The sequence below is a fragment of the Plasmodium brasilianum genome, chromosome 9, assembly GCF_023973825.1.
Source record: "Plasmodium brasilianum strain Bolivian I chromosome 9, whole genome shotgun sequence".
Classification (NCBI taxonomy): domain Eukaryota; phylum Apicomplexa; class Aconoidasida; order Haemosporida; family Plasmodiidae; genus Plasmodium; species Plasmodium brasilianum.
The window spans coordinates 991,655-1,018,599 of NC_090122.1; the positions used below are offsets into that span (position 1 = coordinate 991,655).

At 25.2% G+C, this 26,945-nt stretch overlaps 5 protein-coding genes across 5 annotated transcripts; 3 read left to right on the forward strand and 2 right to left on the reverse strand.

Annotated features, from left to right (window-relative positions):
- Positions 1–1,684: 1,684 nt before the first annotated feature.
- On the forward strand, positions 1,685–3,573 carry MKS88_002837 (13 kDa ribonucleoprotein-associated protein; the record flags this gene model as incomplete). Its single annotated transcript, XM_067215880.1, has 4 exons — positions 1,685–1,856; positions 2,551–2,654; positions 2,949–3,045; positions 3,368–3,573. The coding sequence occupies 4 exons, from the start codon at positions 1,685–1,687 to the stop codon at positions 3,571–3,573; spliced, it is 579 nt and encodes a 192-aa protein (XP_067073414.1).
- Positions 3,574–5,952: 2,379 nt separating this feature from the next.
- MKS88_002838 (endoplasmic reticulum oxidoreductin) lies at positions 5,953–8,656 on the forward strand (the record flags this gene model as incomplete). Its single annotated transcript, XM_067215881.1, has 5 exons — positions 5,953–6,530; positions 6,860–7,203; positions 7,514–7,740; positions 8,002–8,105; positions 8,512–8,656. 5 exons carry the CDS (start codon positions 5,953–5,955, stop codon positions 8,654–8,656), a joined length of 1,398 nt encoding a protein of 465 aa, XP_067073415.1.
- A 1,248-nt stretch (positions 8,657–9,904) lies between these two features.
- On the reverse strand, positions 9,905–14,392 carry MKS88_002839 (BEACH domain-containing protein; the record flags this gene model as incomplete). Its single annotated transcript, XM_067215882.1, has 1 exon — positions 9,905–14,392. One exon carries the CDS (start codon positions 14,390–14,392, stop codon positions 9,905–9,907), a length of 4,488 nt encoding a protein of 1,495 aa, XP_067073416.1.
- A 1,351-nt stretch (positions 14,393–15,743) lies between these two features.
- On the reverse strand, positions 15,744–18,021 carry MKS88_002840 (thioredoxin-like protein; the record flags this gene model as incomplete). Its single annotated transcript, XM_067215883.1, has 5 exons — positions 15,744–15,753; positions 15,856–16,307; positions 16,766–17,323; positions 17,618–17,724; positions 17,979–18,021. The coding sequence occupies 5 exons, from the start codon at positions 18,019–18,021 to the stop codon at positions 15,744–15,746; spliced, it is 1,170 nt and encodes a 389-aa protein (XP_067073417.1).
- Positions 18,022–22,112: 4,091 nt separating this feature from the next.
- On the forward strand, positions 22,113–24,906 carry MKS88_002841 (uncharacterized protein; the record flags this gene model as incomplete). The annotated part of the gene is made up of 3 exons (XM_067215884.1): positions 22,113–24,122; positions 24,510–24,604; positions 24,810–24,906. 3 exons carry the CDS (start codon positions 22,113–22,115, stop codon positions 24,904–24,906), a joined length of 2,202 nt encoding a protein of 733 aa, XP_067073418.1.
- Between the last annotated feature and the right edge of the window lie 2,039 nt (positions 24,907–26,945).

Sequence of the window (26,945 nt, forward strand, 5' to 3'; positions counted from 1 at the left end):
TATGTGCATACAATTGTATGTGAACATATTTGTACGTGAATGTATTTGTATATGTTTGCACATATGTGCGTACAAATGAATTGTTTGACCTTATCTCGTGCATGATCAGTGTTGCTTTGACACTAAATATTTGCCACTGTATCGATAGTGTTATGAACACAATATGGGTTTATTTTTTTTTTTTTATGCACAAATAGTGTTTTACGTCAATATGTTGTATCCTTTTTTTTTTTTTTTTTTTTTTTTTTTTTAAATAATGAGATATAATTTTGCCTACAACAATATAACATCAAGTTGAGTATAACATATAGTAATTATAACATATGTTCATTCCTCTTTTTCACATTTGTTTATGGGCGTAGATATTTTCAGTAGTTTTAAATATAAAGGGGCTCCAAAAATTGAAAGCGACTAATTTTTCAAAAAAAATTAGGTACACCAGTCCGCATATAGGACATATATATAATACATATATATATACATATATATATGCATGTAGCAGTTTTGCATAAATGTTCTATTCGCTCCGTATGCTTGCGTACATATATTTTAACTATAATTTTATTTTAAAATCATATAGAGGACGAGAATTTTCGGCTAATCTTTGTAGAATGCAATTTTATTTTATTTTATTTTAAAATTAACGCTTTGCATGTAATTTGATTCGAAGCTCCAACTTGAAGTTTACTTCGAAAGAGGAAAAAAAAAAAAAAAAAATTAAGCGAAAAAAATTTAAAATAACTTAGCAGAAAAAAATAAAAATAACTTAGCAGAAAAAGGTAAAAATAATTTAGCAAAAAAGTAAAAATAATTTAGCAAAAAAGTAAAAATAATTTAGCAAAAAAGTAAAAATAATTCAGCAAAAAAGTAAAAATAATTTAGCAAAAAAAAAAAAAAAATCATCTTTCCTTTTGCATTCTTGTTAAAATAGCATAGTGCCTTTTTTTGTGGTAAATTTTTAAAAAAGGCGCATACTTTACTGTTTAAAAAATTGTACATTTTGAATAATGTAAGAACGAACAGGCGTAAATTTATACGTACAAAAATAAGGCACAAAAAAAAATATATATATATATATATATATATATACGTACTTGTATACTACATTTTCACGTACATATATATTGTTTATGTAACTACATGCAGCGTTCAGTTTGAGCAGAAAGATAAAATGTACATTGTACGCATAAGCGTAGCACATAAGAGAAAGGTATATAAAAATATATATATACGGACGGCTAGAAAAAGCCCGACGAGGGGTAAATTATGACCAAATAGTGGCAAAAAAATAATAATAATAATGATACAGTAGAGAATTCTTAGCATCAAAAAAGTATTCTTATTGATGATCTTTAATAACATAAATTGCTTAATTTATATATGCGTTTTTTAAGATATGTTGAAAGTTATTTTATTTTTTAATTAATATATACAGCATACATATATCAACGGAAGAACGTAAATATAATACATACATATATATATATATATATATATATATGGAGTAGCCTACTGGACGGAACAAATAAGTTGTAATAGATTTGCTTAGTGGCATATATATATAATATACATATATGTAGTATTTATTATATTTACATACATATATACAACACGTACCCCTTTATATGTACACGTGTTTTCGTACCTGCTCGTCCCCACCTTTTTGATCGCATTCCTTTAAAGAATGGCAAACACATTAGTATCAACAGAAATTGTAAATAACATGAACGTTCAGGAAAAAGAAGAAATAAATGCAAAAATTTTTCCATTAGCTTCACCAGAATTAACAAATCAAATTTTGGATGTTGTTCAGAGGGCCACAGTATATAGACAGTTGAGGAAAGGAGCAAATGAAAGTAAAAAGAAAAAAAAAAAAAGAGAAAAAATAAAACAGAAAAAATGAGAAAGATTAAAATGAAAAAATAACAAAACGCAGAAAAAACTGCATCGTCCCTGTTTTATGGGGTGTCCAGTGACTTAAAAAGTTGCACACATATGTGTGTATATATGTGTATATATGTGTATATATGTGTATATATGTGTATGTATGTGTATATATGTGTATATATGTATATATATGTGTATATATGTATATATATGTGTATATATGTGTATATATGTGTATATATGTGTATATATGTGTATATATGTGTATATATGTGTATATATGTGTATATATGTGTATGTATGTGTATATATGTGTATATATGTATATATATGTGTATATATGTATATATATGTGTATATATGTGTATATATGTGTATATATGTGTATATATGTGTATATATGTGTATATGTGTGTATATATGTGTATATATGTATATATATGTGTATATATGTATATATATGTATATATATGTGTATATATGTATATATATGTATATATATGTGTATATATGTATATATATGTGTATATATGTATATAGGGAGGCAAATCTTCGTACGTAAATACATATAAAGGAGACACCTAATAACTATATATGTTATCACTTCATACTTACTCTTTATATAACATCATATTTGTATATAATATTATCCGTGTTATGTAGCCGTTAAGAGTTTACACAAAGGTATATCTGAGTTAGTAGTTCTAGCCGCAGATGCTAAGCCGTTGGAAATCATTTCACATATTCCGCTAGTTTGTGAGGATAAGGTAAAGATTTTTTTTTTTTTTTTTTTTTTTTTTTTTTTTTTTACGTAAAATATTTTCGATCACATGAAGAAGGAAGAGTAGAGTAACCAATAGTTCGCTTGAACTATTTAAACAAGATCAAACATATTACAGTTTTGTTAAAATCATTTTTGTGATGGGTCTCATCATATTACTTTTCCAAATCTGTGCTACAGAGAACATTGTTTTTTTTTTTTCATTTCGTATTTCCTTTTTCGTATTTTATTTTATTTCATTTTTTTTTTTTTTTTTTTTTTTCCCCTTTCTCCCCCGTAGAATACCCCCTACGTTTATGTTAGAAGTAAGATGGCGTTAGGTAGAGCATGCGGAATTTCAAGATCCGTTATAGCTACATCCATAACAACAAAAGACGGTTCTCCATTGGAAACACAAATAACCGAATTAAAAGATTTAATTGAGCAAATGTTAATATAAAATTGTTTAAGCTAACTTTAGATCTATTTTTAAGAATTGTATAAAAGTTTTACTTGGATTTATTTGTACGTAGATTGATACTGATATTTTTACTTTATTTTTAATTTATTTTACCTTATCGTATTTTTTTTTTATTTTTATATTATATAATTATTTTTTTTTTTTTCGCCTCGTCACCACCCTGTTATTTGTATGTATTATCATTTTGCCTTTTTTGTCTTAAGTATATGTTACATTATAATATTACCATTTTATTATAGAACATCCAAAGTGTTTTTGGAATAATAATAATAATTATTATAAAAATAATAATAATAATAATAATAATAATAAGAAGAAGAATAATAAGAATAATAAGAATAATAATAAGAATAATAAGAATAAGAATAATAAGAATAATAATAATAATAATAAAAATAATAATAAAAATAATAATAATAAAAATAATAAAAATAATAATAATTAAAATAATAATAATCTTTTTTAATTTTACTTTTAAACTAATCCCTTTTATTTTTTGTGCAACCTTGTGCATATATTTTAATGTATATAGAAATATGTACATAATGTAATATATGCGCATACAAGCATACATGATACATGCGTACATATATTATGCATACATACAAGCGTATATACATATATGTACATACATACAAGCATACAAACGTACTACCACGTATATCTTCACTTTTTCTTAATTAAAATATAACAGCAAAATACGCCTCCCCCCTTAAAACGTTTGTTTCTTTAAAAAGTCTAATGATCTACAATGATATATAATTTATATGGGTTGATATATATAGCAAAATATTTTGTAGTAATAAATTTTGCTTAAACATATAATACATAGAATACTCATATATATATATATATATATGTAATACATTACTGTATATTACATATTCATAATGTTAACTACATATTCATGTTAAAGTCATCCTTTCCAATTTCTGCGGCCAAAAAATATTACTACTTTCAAAAAAAAAATAATACAAAATATAACGAAATATAACGAAATAAAAGAAGAAAAACGAAAGAAAACGAAGAAAAACGAAAGAAAACGAAGAAAAACGAAAGAAAACGAAGAAAAACGAAAGAAAACGAAGAAAAACGAAAGAAAACGAAGAAAAACGAAAGAAAACGAAAGAAAACGAAAGAAAACGAAAGAAAACGAAGAAAAACGAAGAAAAACGAAAGAAAACGAAAGAAAACGAAAGAAAACGAAAGAAAACGAAGAAAAACGAAGAAAAACGAAATATAACGAAATATAACGAGATAATAAAATTAAATAAAAAAATACGCAGAAAAAAATAACCGAACGAGGACTGCAAAAAATAAAAGAATATTAAAAAAAATGAACTTAAAATAACTAAAAAAACGTAGGAAAAATAAATAAAAAAAAAAAAAAAATAAATAATTAAAAAAAATTAAAAAGTAACTGAAAAAATAAAACGCAAAATGACAAAAAAATAAGCGAAAAAATATAAAAAGAAAAAAATAAGTAGAAAAAAATTAAAACAAAAAAACTGCCGATAGTCCATTGGGGTTTCCAAAAAAAAAAAAAAATATGTTCAAATTCAAATTAACAAATTTTAAAACAAAAATGTGAATTTATCCAAATAGCTGCATGAATACTAATATATTTATTATATATATTACCATATATGTATGCATATAGGTATACATATATATTTACATCTTAGGGTATGTACATATATATATATATATAATGTAGCCCTTGTTTCTTCCATATTTTTTCTATTATTTGTTCAGTTTAGCATTATTATGATATATCTGTATATACATTTTATATATATGTAATACCATTCACTAATTTTTTATAATTTTGCAATTATTTATTTTTTTAAACTTTTTGTGATTGATTGTTTAAAATATACCTGTCATTATATATGTATATATGAGTATTTTGCATATACAATTTAAAACGCTTTATACCAAGCTGTAGGAGTGTCCATGTTTTGCGCCTTCATATATATATATATATATATATATATATATAAATACATTTACATATGTATATAAATTACATTATATGTACATGGCTATGCTACGTGTATGTAGTACTAATAACTCTACATGTTTATAGTGTACATATCGTAGCTCCATCTATTTGCTTAAGTTTTAGTGCTTACATTTGTGTTGTAATATTATTGTAACATATGCTACGATATGTTACTATATACATTACAAAGTGATACTAAATATTACTGTATCTTACCAAAATTTTATAAATTTTTTTTTGTACTTTTTCCATTAATATATAGCACCTTGTTACTTTTGCCTATTGGCATACTTTTCTTTTTCGTCCTTCCTTTCATTGTTCTCTTCTTTTTTTTGTTTTCCGTCTTTGATGTTTCTTTTTTTTTAGTGCATTATTCTTTCATTTAATCGTTATATTTTTCTTTTCCTCTTTTCACTATAAAATATAGAGAAAATATACGTTAAAGTGTCTTTTACTGCTACTTCCGTATGTTGTGTTTGTATGTGTATATGTACGTATATGTACATATATATACGTATATATATGATATGTACTACACATATATATCTTCCCCCTTCATACATTATTTCTTTATTCATGGTATATAATGCGCAGCAATAATTCATACTTGACGTATTATAAATAAACATTTGTTGTAACGGAGCCAATATGTTTTCACGTACTTGCGGAATTTTGTAATTTTTTCCCATAAGTAAAATACACACACATTATACCCATAGGTCTGTATATGTATGTATGTATATGTTTGTATATGTATGTATGTACATGTATGTATATGTATATATTTTTTTTTTCTTCCGCATTTAAATGTTTTGAAAAATGAAAATATCGATCGTGTCTTTTTTCCTGGCGCTTATACTTTTTTGCGCTTTTTTGAAGACAAGATATTTTGATTTTTTTATATCCTATCGTGAAAAAATCAATGAACACTTTAATGAAATATTATTATATTTCAATATATTTGAAATAAAATTCCCATCCAGTTATATAAATAATGAAAAGTTGTTAGGTTTACATGTACAAGATATTGAAAAGGATGCATACAAAATATATCCTATTTTAAAAGAATTAAAACAGAAAGATTATTTTCGAATTTTTAAGGTTAATTTACATTTGAGTTGTAAATTTTTAAAAGTAAATGAAAAATGTAAAGAATTGAAAAAGTGTAATGTATGTGAATGTGAAAATGATGATATACCCTACAATTTTAGAACAAACGAAATAGAAATAATAGAAGACAAACTATCCAATGAAGATTTAAAAAAGACATTTACAGAAAGTAAATTATACAAAGACATATTAGGAATATATGCACCATCAAATGAAGGCTTCATTTCTTACGTTGATTTAGTATTCAACTCTCCCTCTTTTACGGACTACGAGGGCAAAAATATATGGTTAGTGCACGATATATTAGTTGAAATACATAAATGAATAGTGAAAGCGCATGACGGATTTGTGCACACTTGTTTTTTATTTTTGTAACGTTCTCACGTTTATTTCTCCATTTGTCAATCTATTTGTTCACCACTCCATTTATTTCTGTGTGTGTATGGACGGAGGCCAATGAATATTATGCGACCCTGATGTATTTATTTTTTTTTTTTTTATTTTGTCCTTCCATTTTGCCGCTTTTATTTTCACTCTCCTATCTTCCCTCATCTTATCAATTCATCATTACTATCATTCATAATTTTTAATTCTTTGTCAAATTGACCATTTGTAGGAATATGATTTATAAAGAAAACTGTTTTCAACATTCCGAAAATGAATGTAAAGAAATGAATAGTTTTTACAAAATAATATCTGGGATGCAATCAAACATAGCAGTATTATCTTCGGAATATTATTATTTGAAAAATGATTTTGTTTTTGGTGAAATGTACAAGGATAATTCAATAAAGAATGACTACTTTAAGAATATTAACTATGATTATAATATAACATTTTTTAAAGAGAAAATAGCGTTACATCCAGATAGAATTGAAAATTTATACTTTACATTTGCAATACTTTTGAGGGCTCTGTGCCGTCTGAAGTCGCTCTTCCGGCAGTGCAAATGCAATTCGGGTGAGAAAAAAAGAAAAAAGGAAGAAAAAATATGCAAACAGAGTATGTGTTTGTGCACATTTAAACAGCATAATTTTTTTTTTTTTTTTTTTTTTCATTACACTCCTTTGAGTTCGTTAAATTGTCTTTTAAGTGTGTGTCTTCATGTATTATATGTAACATTAACGCGTCTGCGCACGCTGTGGATATATGCATATATGTGTATGTATATATTTTTATACTCGTACTTATGTATATATACCCTTGCATATATATGTTAATATAAAACCCTCCACCTCCACCCCATTAAACATTACTTTGCACCTTGTAGGATTTGAGGAAAACGATAAGGAGGCTATTAAACTGTTAAATGATTTATTAGAGCAAGGTTATCATTCATGCTTATCTGAAGAGTTCCTAGAGCCAATATTTCCGACGCATGGAAAAGAAATATTGTCAAAGTTTATGAACATAACCAATATCTTAGATTGTGTACCCTGCGTAAAATGTAGACTACACGGAAAGTTAAAGACAACTGCTTTGCAAATTGCATTAGTGGTAAAAAAAAAAAAAAAAAATTGCAGCCAAAAGGAAACATATATAACCTCATATGTGCACATATAAGTGCTTATATATATATATATATATATATATATCCGCATGCCGCAAGTTGAACTGCGTGTTTTTATCATCTTACACGTCGTTGTTCTTTAAAAGGCACTGTACTAAAATGATAAAACCGTTAAGGTTATATAACATTAAAATGCTTGTTTGTTAATATATAAAAATACATCCTTATGTTTGCATTTTCCTATTTAGGAGGGAGTAAGTTATGAACACATTGGGTCGTTGGAACGGAATGAAATTACGGCTATAATCAATGCATTATACTATTTTGCAGACTCCATATTAATTATAAACAAGTAAGTCTTACCGAAATACGCATGTACTATTAAATATTTTCGTGTTAAGTGGTTGTTTTTTTATCCTTCCTCCCGTGTCCGCATATTGTTACAATTTTTTTTTTTTTTTTTTTTTTTTTTTTTGTATTATGTTTATTTAAGCGTATTATTAAATGTTTATTTATTTGTTTATATGCTTAACTGTTTATATTGCTTAATTGTTTATATGCTTAATTGTTTATATTGCTTAATTGTTTATATGCTTAATTGTTTATATGCTTAACTGTTTATATTGCTTAATTGTTTATATGCTTAACTGTTTATATTGCTTAATTGTTTATATGCTTAATTGTTTATATGCTTAAATGTTTATTTGTTCATCTACATTGTTATTTATTTACCCACTTACTTCTTTTCCCTTTGGCAGGTTTGAAGAGAGGCTGAAACTGAAGAAGGCATTATTTATTTTTTACTTACTCTCATTTTGTCTCTTTCTGTTTTTAATAATTTATTCTATAATTTTTATAACCGTTAGAAATCACAATAAAAAAAAGAAAAGAAAAGTTCGTTAGCTCCGTCAGAAATTACAATAAAAAAAAGAAAAGAAAAGAAATATTCATTTTCTTATGGACCCCTCTGTTGACGTTATATGAAAATCGTAAATGATTTATGTGCACATGTTAAAAAGTTACAGAAAAAAAAAAAAAAATATAATAATACAAAATAAAATAATATAGTATTATATAGTATAATATAAAATAATATAATATAGTATTATATAGTATAATATAAAATAATATAGTATTATGTAGTATAATATAAAATAATATAGTATTATATAGTATAATATAAAATAATATAATTTGAAATAACAAAAAATAAAAAATAGCTAGCTATAAACATTTGACAAAATAAAAAAATAAATTATTTTTTCAGAATAATTTTCCCGTATTATCTTTTTTTGTATTAAGGAGGGAAATATACTTTCACATGTTATGCACGTTGTGAATGGTTTATTTTAATTTAATTATAATGAGGGCGTATACTATTTATTATAAGCAAAATGCAAAAAATTCGAAAAATGCTCAAAAACGACTTTTATTTTTTTACAAAAACGTACACATGTTCCGTGTAAATTCGTACGTGTATGTAGTACATACATACATAAAATTATACACGTGCATTTATCATTATGCACGTATATATAATATATACCTTCCTTTTTATACGTATATTTGATAATTTATAATTTTATATTAGTATTTTTATGTAACTTTTTCGTAATTTCTCTTACCTCATTTCTTCTCTTATTTATACTTTTTTTTTGCCACCTATTCATATATATATATACGTAGATCCTCAATTCACTATTTATTTACCGCTTTTTTTCCTCGATTCGTTTCGTTTTGTTACCCATTGTTTATCTTTGTTACCGTTTTTTTTTTTTTTTTTTTTTTTTAAATTAAAACAGACTACTTTCATTTCTTATAATGTACATATATATATATATATATATGTAGTTAATAATAGTATTCCTAACTAACTGACCTTTTTATGTATTTCTAGCATCCCATTTACGCCAGTGAGTAAAATGTAGTTGCAGGTGGACTCTTCGGACGCGTTTGTTCCCCCTACATATGACGAATCGTAATGGTTTAAAAAGGAAATGTATGAAGGATTAATTGAACAATTGCTACTAAAAAAGCTTTCCTTAGGTGTTCTATTAATATTATTATAATTATCATAAATATTTACATATTCAAAAGATATTTCCCCAAGATCATTTATGGTACATACTTGTTGTTGCTTATTGCAACACGCTATAACAATTTTACTTTTTTTTTTTCCATCGAATTATAGCTATTTGATATTATATTTATCCAATTTTCATTTCTTATATCGTAAAAATAAAAATTGTTATTTTCATCTATGCATAATATTGTGGTATCATTTATAAGAGCAGAGTAAATAATATGTGGAAAATTTTTCGTATATGTAGAATTAGCGTTCTTTTTTATTTTCTTTTCATATAAGTATTGAGGGTTAGAATAATTTATGGGTATGTAGTTCTGTTCATACACTTTTTGTATAGTATTATAGAACATGCGCAACTGTTCGTTGTTATAGAATTGGAAAAACTTACTAGGTGATAGTTTGCTCGACAGTGTTTTTCTGATGTTACCCTCACTGTCGCTTTGGTCATTGCTTTGGTTATTGCTTTGGTTATTGCTTTGGTTATTGCTTTGGTCAATGCTTCGATCGTTCCTTCGGTCGTTGCATCGATCGTTCCTTCGGACATTACTGATGTTGTTCCGATCGTTGTTGTTGTTGCTACCAGTGCTTCTACCGTTTCCGCTTCCATTGCTGGCACTTTTCGGGTTGACCAAGTTTATCTTTTTTTTGGGTATTCGAATATCAAACAACTTAAAACTGTCTGACCATGTAAATAGTAATTGATTTCTTAATTGTACATACTTCACGGAATCATTGAAGTCGTCATATGTTTGCATTATTTCGAAATTCTGTTCAATATCTATTAGTTGTAGAGTTTCATCTGACGAACCAGTTGCCAAGTAATTGTTACTATAACACATACAATTCACAGAATCGTTATGTATTTTTTTCATGATCATTTGATTGTAAATGTTTGAGGTGTACATAAATTCGTCTTTTTTACATTTTGCATTTTTATTCTTTTTCATTTTTTCATGGAATTCGTATTCAAAAACATCGTCAAAGGAGGATAATAATGAATCATTGGAATCATTTAGCGAAATATCGGAGCAATTGGACGGAATGGAAGAAGCATCATCATTCTGACTCTTCTCCCTTTCCTCCTGTTCCGTTTCACTATTCCCTTCTATCACTTCAATTTGTTCTTTTTCGTTTTCGTTTTCGTTATCCTTCTGGTTATCTTGTTCCTTTTCTTCTTTTCTTCTTGTCATTCTTGTCGTTCTTGTCATTCTTCTCCTCTCATGTGCTATTTTATGATTGTTCCTGCTTCTAACGTCTTTCCCTCCCATCCCCTTTGTAACTCTATTTGCTTTTAAAATACTACTTGGATTTAAAAAAAGTATATTGCCATTCCATGTACCGACAATGTAATTATCTTGTATATTCGTAACGCACGAAAAATTTTCCTCACCAAGTTTTAAAGAAATTAAATTATTGTTATTCCTTATTTCATAGTTTAATAAATCACTATAGCTAATTAATTTAATGAAACCATTATTACATACAAAACATACACTATTATCTGTGTAACCCACTCCTTTTATAACACATGGGATATGGTCAATTTTTTTTAAATCCCATATATGTCTTTTGAAGGAACTAAGATATCCCCTCCCTTCGCCTCTTTCTATTCGTATATGGTCTCTTCCATCTTCCCCATTACTTGTATATTTCACACTACAACTGTCCGCCATGTGCACATCTGTAGCACTACCTGAACAGGAACTATTTTTTTTTGCGTATTTTCCACGGATAACTACTCTTTTCCTCTTTCCGCCCTCGCCCGTATCATCCTCGTTTCCACCATCATTATCATTATCATTATCATTATCATTATCATTTACATTTACATTTACATTAACATTAACGTTAATATCTCTTCGGCCATCCCTATCATCGCCACGGTCACTCCGATCGCGGGAAGCGTACCCCTCCTCATAGTCGTCCTCAAATGATTCGTAGTATTCCTCATCTTCTTCTTCTTCATCGAAGTTATTGTTTGATAGTGCATTTGGGCTGTTGATATTTGCACTATATTTCTTTCTGTCCCTTCGCTTTTTCCTCAAGCACATCTTTTTCAAAAGATTTTGAATAACAGAGGAGTAGTACCAAGGGGCATTTTTAATATTTTCGTTGTACTGAACATGCACATTTTTTTTTCTAGACACATGATGGTCTTTAAAAATTTGGAAAGGGCATTGTCCAAATTCATGCAGTTGAGTTTTTAACGCTTTAGATGGCATAGTAGTAATTAAGGCTTTAATTTTTTGATTGAAATTTTTTTCAAATTCACTTTCTTCGTCTGTACGTGGTACATTATCATATGTAGATTTATAACTCATGGATAGTTTTTCATTTAAAATTGCATGCATATAAGTTAGTGGATGAAATAGATTAAAATTATCTTTTGCTAATTGACCACTTTGTTTATAGCCAAAAATAAGATTAATCCATTCATTTAAATTATCATTCACATATTTACTTTCTAATGCATTTTTCATTTTTATTAAAAAATCTTTAGGAGTATTACTCCATAAAGGTAACGTAACATCATGTATATTCCCTTCATTGGTGTTAATATTTAAATTGTTTTTTAAAAAATTATCATCATCTTCATAAAATTCAGGTATAAGTTCAATAAAGGATGAATTTGCATTTAAAGCAGTATTGAATGTACTTTCAACTGATAAGAACATTCTCGAATGTGTATCAAATTTACCACTTTGTAATTTTAGTTGACACTCAGGATATAAACGAATTAAAAAATAGACAACATATGCTAATGTAGAATAATGAGAACCATAAAAATAATCATGATCTTGCATTTTTTCTATTAATGAATTTAGTCTATTAATATTTAAACATCCAACTGATTTGGATAATATTCTATATACATTTTCATCATTTAAATTTATTTCCTTACTTGAATAATTTGTCAATACCCATGGAAAGACAGGATATTGAGAAAAGTCTTTTCTACTCCTTCCAGCTATACAATTTAAAAAATCTAAATATTCGTAATTTGTTATTAACCCATTAACCCATTTATTTTGTACAGCATAAATAAAATTTTTATTTTCTTCAATTAATAAACATTCTGGTTTTATTTTTTTTAAAACTTTTATTATCATCTCTCTATCATCAAAATTTACAAATTCGACATATAAAGAATTATATTTTTTTTTCTCATCATCAAAAATTATCTCTAATGCATTTGGTTTCATTATTATTATTCTCTTAAATACATGTAATATACTTTCTGTTTTCCATTTCTTTTCCTTTTTATTAGTAAAATTAGGATTTGGTTGAAAATATATAAACTTATTTGTTATATTTAATATCCCTTTCATTTTTAGTAATGGTGATACCTTAAATACCCAATATCCATCCATTCGATTTGTTATTATCTTCTCATGAATACTTATACTACTTATATCAAATCTTATATTCTCTGTTAATTTTTCAAGCACATTTTCGATGTACTTTTCTAGGTTCAACTCTTTTCTAGTATTTACATTATCATCCTCCAAACTGCTCACCCCAGTACTTTGACCAATAAACTGTCCATCTTTTTGTCCACTCCTCTTCCTATCATTCTGGCCAACAAGAGGTCCATCTTTTTTCCCACCACTCCGCTTATTGTTCTGCTCGATGTCTAATACACCCCTTTGTCCACTACTCTCCTGTCCGTTGCTTTCCCTACTTGCATGATAACTTCCTTGGTAACTTCCCTGCCTACTCTTCTTTTCCTTTATCAGTATTTCCATTTGCTTCTCATGAATTATCATGGCAATCTTTATCTTTACCAGTATACCGTAAATTAGCTTCAGCTTTTTACCGCTGCTCGATGATCCCTCCCCCTCAAATATGTATACAAACCCACTCTTGCTCCTGCTGGGAGGAAAAGCAGCACTAGCACCACCACCAGTAGCCGCAGTGGTGGACACTGTAACAGCTGCCGAAACAGCGGTAGTTCCACACTCCCCCGAGGAATTAACTTTTTTGTGGGTTCCTCCGCTCTTACCCCCCATACCATTCGACCACATGGCAGAGCTTTTCCTTTCCTGGTGACCCACTACTGCAAATGAATCACTTTCATTTTCATTTTCATTTTCATCAAAATTGTTTAGAACCTTCTCGAACATACCTATCTTTTCATCTATGTTATTATTATCTATACTTTTAAATTCATCATAGTATTCATTGTAGTAACTATTCATCAAGTTTAAGCTTCTTCTATTCTTCCTGTCATAAGTAAATTGACATGTACATCTAGTTTTTTTATTAAACGTAATCGTTTTTATCTTAATAACTTCAGATGTTTTCACAATTATTTGATTATTATATGTGTTCATCTTTGCATTCTCTAATTTTTTAAAAGGAAATTTTAACACTTCCTCGTCTGTATCATAAGGTTCAAATACTAAGGACTTTGAACACAATCGTAATCTCCCACGCATATCGGCATACTCCTCACTTTGCTTTTTCCGCATTGTTATTAACATGTCATCTATGTATTCTTCATCTTCTTCTAAAAATAGTAAATTGAAATTTCTTATCTTCGATTTTTCCATCTTTTGCTATTTTATTTATTTTTACGGGGTACATTTTTTGGAATAAAAAAAAGGGGAACTGGGATGTGGGAGAAGAACAGGAAGAACAGGACAATGAAGATGATAGGGATTAAAGAAAAATAAAAATCTTAAAAAACTTTTAAAAAGCTTATAAAAGGTTAAAATGACAAAAAAATTGCGCTCAAGCGTTGCAGTATAAGCACATATACATAATATTTATTTGCAATATGCTCCCGTTAAACGTGCAATATGCATTAATCAATACTTGATCTGCGAATGTAACAAAAAATAAAAGATTACTCTAATATGTAACTGTAATATACGAAATATACCAATGTGATAACAGTTTACTTAAACGAGCGTTGTGTTAATATATACGTATATATACATATATTGTAAAATTGAACTGTTATTATATATGCAAATTTTTAACAATTAATAAGAGTTTCATCTACTAAAAAATGTTTTTATGTATAATTAAATGTATTATGTCATATTCTTTTTTTTTGCAAAAATGAAAAGGACTAAAAAAAAAAAAAAAAAAATTCTATATTATAAGATGCAACGTATAAATAAAGGTATATTATTTTATATTTATATACTTTCATGCATACATATATACATAAATATACATGCAAACATACATACATATATACATGCATACATATATACATGCATACATATATACGTACATCCATGCATACATATATACATGCATACATATATACATACATACATACATACATACATACGAATATCCATGCATACATACATATGCACATATATGTACTACCACGACGCGCACTAATAAATTAGAAGGATTTTCTCCTTTTTTTTAGAAATTAATTTATATATTATTATAACTTGTTAAAAAAAAAAAAAAAAAAAAAAAATTTTTTTTCTAATTAGCAGGTATAACAATATAATAATACAAAAATAATTATTGCATGTACATATTTTATAAAGACAATCTAGATTTTTTTTTTTTTTTTTTTTTTTTTTTGTTTGCTTGAAATGTAATAATCTTCATTAGTTTCTTCTGTTCTTCTAAGTCTCACACATATGGTACCAAATCATCGGTTACGCACGATAAATGCTAATATATATGTATGTGTATATTTATTATGTAAAACACATACATATTAGCACATTAATCTGTATGTGCATATTTATATATACATAAATATACATATACATATACATAATATATATATATATACATAAATATACATATACATATACATAATATATATATATATACATAAATATACATATACATAATATATATACATAAATATACATATACATAATATATATATATACATATATATAAATATCCATATATATATATTCATGCATGCCTAATATAGGGGGTAAAAAAAAAAAAAAATATGAACATAAGTTTCCTCTTTCAACCGAAAAAAAAAAAAAAAATTGGCTACTTTTTTTGGAATCTTTGTAACCTCAATTTGTGTAATTCTGACAACTCATTATTTATTTTGTTATATTCTTCTTCTATATTTTGTTTATTGTCTGTTGTTACATCCGTATATTCTGTTAAACCTGTAGATGATATACACGAATTTGTATTCCTCTCATTATCCTTTTTAATATTCTGAACCATGTTCATCTCTTTTTTTGCATTATGTAATATATTGTCACTAACATGATTGTAATTACTTTCGTTGTTCATACATATACTGTTTAGTTGTGCATCAGTTGGTATGTTGTCCTTCTGAACCATGCTATTATTAACATGGTCATAATTCCCATTATTTTTTGTTTCAATTGTTTCAATAAATTCGTAAAGCTGTGATTGAGCACATATTGGGTCTTGAAAGTTTTTAGTATTCCAAACTTTTAATTTTCTCCCTGTTCTTTTGCATAATACACATATGTAAGGCAACTTATTTACCTGAATTGTTCAGAAAAGTAAAATAAAACAAAATTAAAAAAAAGAAAAACTATTAAAAAAAAAAAAAAAAGGAATAAAACAAAGCAGAAATTAACATAACAAAATAAATAAAACAAAAAAAAAAAAAAAAAAAAAACAAAAAAAAAAATAAAAAAAAAAATAAATGGATCAACACGAATTTGAAAATTTTTTCTCTTTGACTCTTTTTTACTTTTTCAATTTATCATTTTTTTCTTTTTTTTCTTTTTTCTTTTTTTCATTTTTTCCTTTTCTCATTTTTTCATTTTTCCTTTTCTCATTTTTTCATTTTTTCCTTTTCTCATTTTTTCATTTTTTCATTTTTTCCTTTTCTCATTTTTTCTTTTTTTCCTTTTCTCATTTTTTCTTTTTTTTTTTTTTTTTTGTATTTTCCTTTTTTCACTTATTCCACTTTTTCCGCGTTTTTTTTTTTCTACAACCTTGTATGTGTTCATGAAAACTACAGCGTCTTGGTCATTCTCATATCGCAGCCAGAAAATAAAAAAGTTTTTTATTATTTCCTGCACTAGATCGTTATTCCATATATCTCTATTTAATCTCAAGGAATCAAATTCTGAATTTTGTATGTTCACTAAAATGTATTTATTTTCATCTTTTGATTTTTTTCTCATGTCTTCAAACGGCAAAGAACAAATTAAAAATTCGGGTGGAGAAAAAAGTTTTCCAAAAGTGTCACCTAATTCTATGTTCACTTTTTTTTCTTTTTTATTTAATTCATTAAAATGCAAAAAATTCGAGTCATCCATATCATGGATTAGTACTTGACTAAAATGTTTATCTGGTTCTCTCACATAATCATTATATTCGGTGCTGTAGTCTTTGATTCGTTCTTTAACGTGTTCTTCTGTTTGTGCTCTTACAGTTTCTTCTACACCTATTGATTCATCCCCGACTCGATCGATCCTGTTTTGTAAAGTGGTTTCACTGTTTATCTCGTAATATAATTTCACTGCCTCATTACAGTTCCCATTACACATCTAACAAAAGCGAGATGAACAAAAAAAAAAAAAAAATAAATTTAAGATTATATGTGTATGTATGTACGTATGTATAAAAGTATTTATGTATGCATAGAAGTGAGTATGTATGCGTAGAATTGAGTATGTATTCACAGAAGTGTATATATATATGCACGTATATAAGTATATAATGCAAAATAATTCCGCTTGACAAAGAAATTTTGTATTATGAAAAAGTAAAAAATGTGCGTTAAAAAACAGCTGTTGCCATTAGCTCGTAGTTATTTTATTTTATTTGAAATAAATGTGTACCTCCAAATAATATAAGGCAGTTTCTTCAGTTGCATCTTCTGTGCTAATTATAAAAATGCCAAAGAAATTGTTTAACTGGTCATTTACGTAACAAATTTGAATATATCCTTTATTTTTTTCAAATATTTTTATTATACATTTATGCTTTTACGATTTTGCCATTTTGCTATTTTGCTTTCTTACAGTTTTGCTATTTTGCTTTCTTACAGTTTTGCTATTTTGCTTTCTTACAGTTTTGCTATTTTGCTTTTTTACAGTTTTGCTATTTTGCTTTTTTACTTTTTTGCTTTTTTACAGTTTTGCGATTTTACAATTTTACGATGTTATAGTTATTTTTTTTTATTGTTTTTTTTTTTTTTACCAATATTCCGCAAGAAGTCATCAACCTCGCTTTTGGCTATCATTTCTATATTTATAGTGTACATATATTTAACTTAATTTATTTGAAGTTTATGGAAAATGAACTTGAATAAATTAGCATTAAAAATATTTTTTCTTTTTTCTTTTAAAATAATATGTTTTATTATTATATTATGTTTATATTTCGAAACGTGGACCCTTTTAAAACGAATATATTTGCAAACGTAAAATTATAGTTAAAGTTTTAGACAAAAATCAATTATTCGTCTTATATGTATTTTTTTTGAAAACATTACTTTTACATATAATTTGTCCTTTGACAATTTTCCGTTCCTATCAATTCTTTATTTTATAACATTTCTAATTTTTCGTCATATATCGTGTGCGCGCATGTACTATATATATAAATGTAAGTAATACATACAAGAGTACATTATATATATATATATATATATATTATTATGTATTATTATATATAATACATATATATAAAACGCAACATGAAAAAAAAAATTTCAGAGCACCCTTTTAAAAAGAAACAAAAAAGGGGAAAAAGATATAATGTAAAATAATTAAAGGAATTTTATGAAATTAAAAAAAAAGCTTTAAGTGCACACAATACATTATATACGTTTTATTTAAAAAAAAAAAAAAAAAAAAATAGAAGAATAATATTATTGCTTGTTCATAATTTAAATTGCTAAATTAATGAACTAAATTCAAGTTTTCTTATTTATGAGAATTTACTTTTTTATGAATAGTATTTTTTTCTTTTTCTCTATTTTCCTACTTTTATAATAAATCCCTTTTTCTTTCCGCCCTTAACTATCACTATTTCGTGTCTTATTATTTTTAATGATATTCTCAAGATGTATTTTCTTATTCCTTTTCTTTCTTTTTTTTTTTTTTTTACAGCTAATTAGGTAATACTGAACTTTTACATTTAAAACATTTAATTATAGTTTCTTGCATATTTGTGAAACATAACTTCAACAAATTTAACAAGTTAGCAAATTTTATAAAATTTAAAAAATTATATTCGAAATGATATGCAATATTTAACCTTTTTTTTATTACATTTTTCGTTTTTTATCTACTTTGGCAGAATTAAACTTATACACGGCAATAATCTCATGGTGAATTTGTTTTACACGACTGTATATCTTATTCTTTATTTTCCATTTTTTTTTTGGAATAAAGAATTTATATTTTAGTTTATACATATATATATATGCACATGTATATTTCTTAAAATATGCTTTACAGTTTTTTTTTTTTAAAAAACATACTAATTTATATATCATATCTCTTAATTTCACTTAAATTTTAGGAATTTATTTACCTATAAGTATATATAAGTATATGTACCACGCTTTTATATGTATTATATATATACTTATATGTATATATATTATTTAACAAAAACATTATCAACTCAGTGATAACTGTGTATATGAAATTACTAAAGCAAACCTTTTATTTTCGATACAGTGATGTCACGTATAATCATTTGGTTAGTTAAAAAAAAAAAATTGATATTAATTCGCTTGTATAATTTTATGAACTGTTAATAAAAAATAATTTTACACTATTACTCCTTTTTTCCAATTTTTTATATAATATCATAAATACTGTAAAAGGAAATGGTGTTACTATGAATATTACAATATATTCAACATACATAAATATGTATAATACATACAAATACATGTGTATATATTATATATGTATATCTTAATAATATTCTTATTTAAATATATGCAAAAATAACGATTCAATTTTTTGTAATTAAAAAGTATTTAATTTAAATGCTGATATAAAAAATGCTATTTTGGAAAAACGAGTTAATTTTACTATATAAACAAGAATGAAAAACCTATAACCAGATAATATATATAATATATATTTCACATATAAATTGTATACATGTATATTACATACATATTATATACATAAATATATAAAATATATAAGCAAAACTTGTATATTTTTTATGCATATATAAATGTAAGTATAATATATATATGCATTTTATATACCTTTTTAAATTTGCGCATTTTTTTTTTTTTTTTTTTTTTTTTTCATATAATATTTCATTTAATTTTTTTTTCTGCTAATTTTAACAATACAATATTAAAAACTTCCAGCCGAAAAAAAAAAAAAAATTGTAAGAATAACCGATTTTTACAAACACTGCTTTTGCATATTTATTTTAAATTCATTTTATTTTTGTTACATTTTTTGGTGAATTAAATTTAAAAGAAGATTATTATATATATATATATATATTTATATATATACAAACGTGTAAGTAATACATATATATACAATTATATATATATGCATATATAATAAAATGTATATTTTTATTATATACATTACATACGTATGTATATTTATATTTATCACTTACATTGTAGTATAATTTTTGTATGTTTTTTGTATATTTTCCTTAATATACCTTTTTTTTTTTTTTATAAATTTTCAACCCCTAATAATTAACCATTATTTTAAATGTTGTTTCTAATATAAAGTTTTACCAAGTGGCGGAAAAAATAAAATTTTTAATTCGATATTTTTTGTTTAATATTTACCCTTTTATTTTATAATTATCATTAAAACATTAGAAGAATAAAAAAGAACATTTGATCTTATTTTAAAATAAAGTAATTTGTCTGAAATTGTTAAGTCATAATTTTAACAAATTTTAAAATATGAAAAAGTGTAAGATTGTTTTTGTACCATTGTATATGCATATATATATAAGTATATACATCTTTTTTTACGAAGAATATACGCATGCAAAACTGCATATTTCAGGTTATATACATTAAGCCAAAAAATAAAAGGATACAAATAAAGAAAGAAAAAACAAAAAAAAAAATAAGTAAAAGTATGAAATTGTAAATACAACAGGAACAGCAAAAACAAACTGCCATAAATTTAAAAAGACATTCATGTAATTTTGAAGAAATCCCCATATATGTATAAATTAAAAGCGTTTTATTAGATTTTTGTTATTTTATAAAATAAAAAATTCCCTTTTAAATATACAGGTTTTAGATTAAAGAAGAATATTGTAACTTTTAAATATAGAAAAACATTTGATATTTATATATATATATATATATATATATATGTATATGTATATGTACACACATATTTGAAATATGGCTGTTGAGTTGTGCTCCTTAAAATTAACTTTCAAGAGATTCATTATGTACTTCATGCATGTATTATTATTTAATGAAGTGTTTTTATAAATATAAAAAACCCTGATGAGGAACTATGAACTAACATGTAAAACAACACAAATAAATGATGATAGTGATTCAAAAAAAAAAAAAAAAAAGAAAACAAAACAAAACAAAAAAAAACATTGTAGTTTACTATTTATTCTACAAAAATTTTTTTTTTTTTTCTCCCCACCTCTCAACCTTTCTGTAAAGAGTATTGAGAAATTGGCTAGATATTAGATTTTTCACACTTATCATGTATACTTTTTCATGATATTGTGAATGCTGAAGTATATTGTAAAAAGAGAGGAAGAGTGTAAAGAAGAGTATATTATCGCTAGGAGTTATACCCCATTTTGCTAGAAAGGGGTATATATATATATATATGTTTATATATTTGTATACTCATATATAGGTACATACACATACTTATATATTAGAGCAGTAAAATATGCTTATACACCCACACGGTATGCATATTTTCAAAAAACATATGAAAACAGTAAGACAAAAAAAAAAAAAAAAAAAAAAAAAAAAAAGTGTGTCATATGAAATTATAAAGAATATAATTGAACAATTATACATGATAATGATAATTTGAATAAACGTATTACCATTTTTAAAAACAAAGAAGAGGATACAAAAAAAAAAAAAAAAAAAAGAGAAGAGAAGAGAACGGAAGAGAACAGAAGTAATTATAAAAAGTAGTAAAATAATAATAATAACATTGTAATAACAGTATAGTAATAATAATATAACAATAATAATATAGAAATAATAGTACAGTAATAATAACAACTACCATTCCTTTTATAGTATAATAACGGAAAATTGCTTATAAAAACGTGCAAACGAATTATAAGGGGATAGGAAGTATACTTATTTCATATAATGAAAAAATGAATGATAAGAATGACGTTGAAATAAGCAATAGCGATTATGTTAATTCACCCACATTAAAAGATTCAAATTTAAAAGAAAGTTATCAAACGAACGAATTTGTTAATAATATAGATTCTATGAATTCAAATAAAAATTTAATATCAGAAGATATAGATGTTAATGATAAAGCCATATCATCGAATACAGATAATGGTAAGTCAACATCATTTTTTAGTAAATGTTTTAATAAAATAGTAAACTTGAATAAAGCTGCTTCTATGGGTAGCAGTAATATGAATATTGCAAAGATGAACGATGGGGAAAATGCTAGGGGTTATGATGAAAACAGCATAAAAATGGATAACAGCGAAATGGAAAAAATTAATGAAGATTCTGCTGCTCTTTATAACAGCAGCGATTTTTTTACAAATGATAAGAATAATAAAGAGGAAACAAAAAATTTAAGTATGATGAGTAATAATGATTATAAAAATGAAACGGAAAATTTAAGCATGAGTAATAATAATAATTATAAGGAGGGAACGGAAAATTTAAGCATGATGAGTAATAATAATTATAAGGAGGGAACGGAAAACTTAAGCATGGTGAGTAATAATAATTATAAGGAGGGAACGGAAAACTTAAGCATGGTGAGTAATAATAATTATAAGGAGGGAACGGAAAACTTAAGCATGGTGAGTAATAATAATTATAAGGAGGGAACGGAAAACTTAAGCATGGTGAGTAATAATAATTATAAGGAGGGAACGGAAAACTTAAGCATGGTGAGTAATAATAATTATAAGGAGGGAACGGAAAACTTAAGCATGGTGAGTAATAATAATTATAAGGAGGGAACGGAAAACTTAAGCATGGTGAGTAATAATAATTATAAGGAGGGAACGGAAAACTTAAGCATGGTGAGTAATAATAATTATAAAGATGGAACGGAAAATTTAAGCTTGATGAGTAATAATAATAATATTAGCAGTAATTGTAATAGTAATAGCATTGGATTCGGAATGTTTTTAAATAGCATGAGTAAAGATGGCTTATTTCAGGATTTCAATTTTGGTGAAATGATAACTGGTATGTCTAATTTTCATAAAAACGAAACCGAACTGAATATAAGTAGAGGTGAAATATATTTAAATGAATGTGAGTTTGTTTTTACAACACACGTTTTGTTAAACAGTGGTTTTAGGTTTCAAGCTATTGAAGATGTTAAGAAAAAAAAAAGAAGAGAATTTTTTAAATTAGAAGAGCTAACTATTGATACAAAGAGAACAAAGAGTGATAGTATAAACAAAATAGTAGATAGCAAAAAGGAGGAAAAGAGTGAAATGGACACAATAGGAATACATGTGGAAAGCATTAAAAACGACGGTATGAATTATGGTAAGAGTGAGGAATTAATAGAGAAAGAAAAAAAAATCGAGGGAAAGATGGAAGCTAATAAGGAAAATGGGGAAAAAGGCGAATATTGCAAAAATGGCGAATACGGCAAAAATATGGAAGGAAAAATGAGTCAAGATGAAAAGGAAAGAATAGAAATGTGTGATGAAATTTTAATGGAATTAAAAAATTCATTTTATGAACAGATATTAAATATTGAAAATAATTTTAAAAATTTGGATAATAAAATTGAAAATAATAATTGTTTTTCTTTTCATTGTATAATGGAAAAATTAAAAAATAGAAAATATGATAACGTTTTATTAATTTATAATGATCTTTATTTGTATTTAAATAATTTGTTATTTCTCTCCAAGCCGTCCAGTTATATATGGATGAAATTACATGAATTATCTTCACAAATATCAAACACAATTCTGAACATTCAGCAAAAGAAAGAAAAAAGGTTCAACGAAGGAAACCATCTTTTGCACACCGATGAAATAGAAAAGAAAGAAAACAAAAAGCAAGTAACTACAGGAGAGGAAACAATAGAGGAATCCATAAATGAGGAGGAAAAATTGGCCTTTCAGTTGCTTCTTGGAAAGCTTCATCAGGATATACACTTTGAGGTAAAGAAAAGGAGGGAGCAAAAATAAAAGAGATACAAAAAATGCAAAATTATTTTTTTTACCAACTTTTATACCTACTGTGATTTGTGTTGTGTATGTATACGTGCACACGGGTATGCTCATGTGTGCGTGTGTGTATGTTATTAAATTGGCTAATTTGTTTTTTATTATTATTTATTATTATTTTTTTTTTTATATTTTTATCATTTTTTATTCATTTTTTATTCATTTTTTATCCATTTTTTATTCATTTTTTATTCATTATTTTTATTTTTTTTATATTTTTATCATTTTTTATTCATTTTTTATTCATTATTTTTTTTTTTTTTTTTTTTTTTATCATTTTTTATTCATATTTTATTCATTTTTTTTTTTTTTTTTATGTAGCTATTCAGAAAATTCAAAAATAAAGCTGTATGGAAAACTCTGGAAGGAGGTGAAATTGAATTGGATGATAAATTAACAAAAGCTGACGTGTTCAGGTAAAACTGGCATAATTTTTGTTTACATTTTTTTTTTTTTTTTTCGTTTTTTTTGTTTTTCTGCACACACTTTTTTTCACATTCTTTTCATATCTTGTCCAGAATTTGTCTTTTTTGTAGTATTCATCCTCCTTGTCCAGTTCCTCTTCTTCTTTTGAAAAGATTTAAAAAAATATATATATTTTTTTTTGTAATCATTTTATAGAGATATGTACAACTGGTGCAAATTGCAGTTAGAACTGAAAAGTAAAAGGAGCGACATATCAGAGTCAGAGAGTGATTCCTCGAAGGACTCCTATTAAGCGAAGTTGCATTTATCTTCCATCATTTATGATTTATCATTTTTCATTTTGATATATTTTTTATTATTCTTTTGTTCGTATCGTTATTATCATTATTATTATAATCTCCACTGTTATCATAATCACTGTTGCTATTATTATGACCAACCTCATATTATGACCGTTATTATATTATCACCACTGTTGTTATTATTGTTAATTTTTTTTTTTTTTTGTTTAAGCTGATAAATCAGAGATATAGCTTTTTAGAATGGAAATATAGATAGACATAGAATTCAAATTATGCTCTTAACATGTTTGTTATATAAGTGTATATATAAATATATGTGTGTGTCTATGGATCCATACTCTTTGTTCTTTGTTCTTTGTTCTTTGTTCTTTGTTCTTTGTGCCTTTTTTTTTAAGAATAATACGTGTTTATTTATCCCTTTTTATTTTTATTTTTATTTTTACCTTTACTTTTACTTTTACTTATATTTTAATTTTAATTTTAATTTTCTTTTTCTTTTTTTTACATATTCCATTGGAGCTGCATATGCAATTTAAAATTAGCTTACTGTCGTTATGACAATTATAGTTATTGTATTACTTATTTTATAATTATTGTGTATACTTCAATTTTTTTTAACTTATCCTGTATTTGTGGTTACATCGCTTTTTCTGTGTATTTTTTTTTTTTTTTTTTTTTTCATTATGTCCATATTTCCCATATTTAGTTGTTTTAATATATCAATGATTTTTAAGTTTATAGCTTTTTATGGTAATCTATAAGCGCATGTACATATGCGTATATGTGTATATATACACATGTACACATATATCTGTATAGATATATATATCTATATAGATATATATGTACATACATACCATACATGCATACATATGTGTGCATATGTATAAACATGCATATATATATATATATATATATATATATATTTGCAAAAATGTTTTTGGTAGACTTATTTGTACACCTGGTATTTTTTATTTATTTTATTTTTAATCCTTTTTCATCTTTTAAATTATACAAAATTACCACCATTTAACTAAAGAATTTAATTTTTTTTTTTTTTTTTTCTTTGAAATGTAAACGTAGTCTTTATTATTGTTGGAGTTGTGTGCATTTTCTAGCATGGCAAAAAAATGCATTATTGGGGAGGAAAAGGTTTAAATATATGAACATGCATATATAAAAATACATATACATAATATAAATATAAATATATATATATATATATATATATATATGTATAAATATATATGTATAAATATATATGTATAAATATATATGTATAAATATATATGTATAAATATATATGTATGAATATATATGTATAAATATATATGTATATATTATGGATAGTTACCACCTTCGAAATATAATTCACCCGCTGCACTTATGAGTTTTCGGCAAGAGACAATTGTTTCAAAAGTGTCTTTTTTTTTTTTTTTTTTTTCATTTTATCTTAATTCTCAAATCCTTATGTTATAACATGAAAAAGAGTATAAAGAAAAGAGAGGAGATATATTTCATTATACGTAAAATAATATGGCATTTGTTATAAAAAAATGTAGCAATTGCAATCTATGAATAACAAACAAAAAAAAAAAAAAAAAAAAATGGAGTAAAAAATGAATAAAATAATACCAACAGTAATAGTAATGGCAATAAATGTCAACAATAACAATAATCGTTGCTTCTACAAGGTCAAATTAAAAGCTACGTATTTATAAGTGCATACATAAATGAAGGTTTTTAAAGTAACACTAAAAAGGGACTATTTAAAATATTTAAAAAAAAAAAATGAATAACAAATATGAGTGAAAAATAAGAAACGATCATTTTTGTACTTCAAAATAATGTGTCTCCTAATTTTTTTAAAACAATTTTTTATATGTGTAATGATAATGACTGTAATTCTACAGCTTGGTACTGTTACAAGTGGACGTGGGTATTATTATGTACATATAAACGACTATAGAATAAGTATACGAGATGGAAACTATTAAATTTTTTGTTAGCATGGTTTTACTTTTCATTG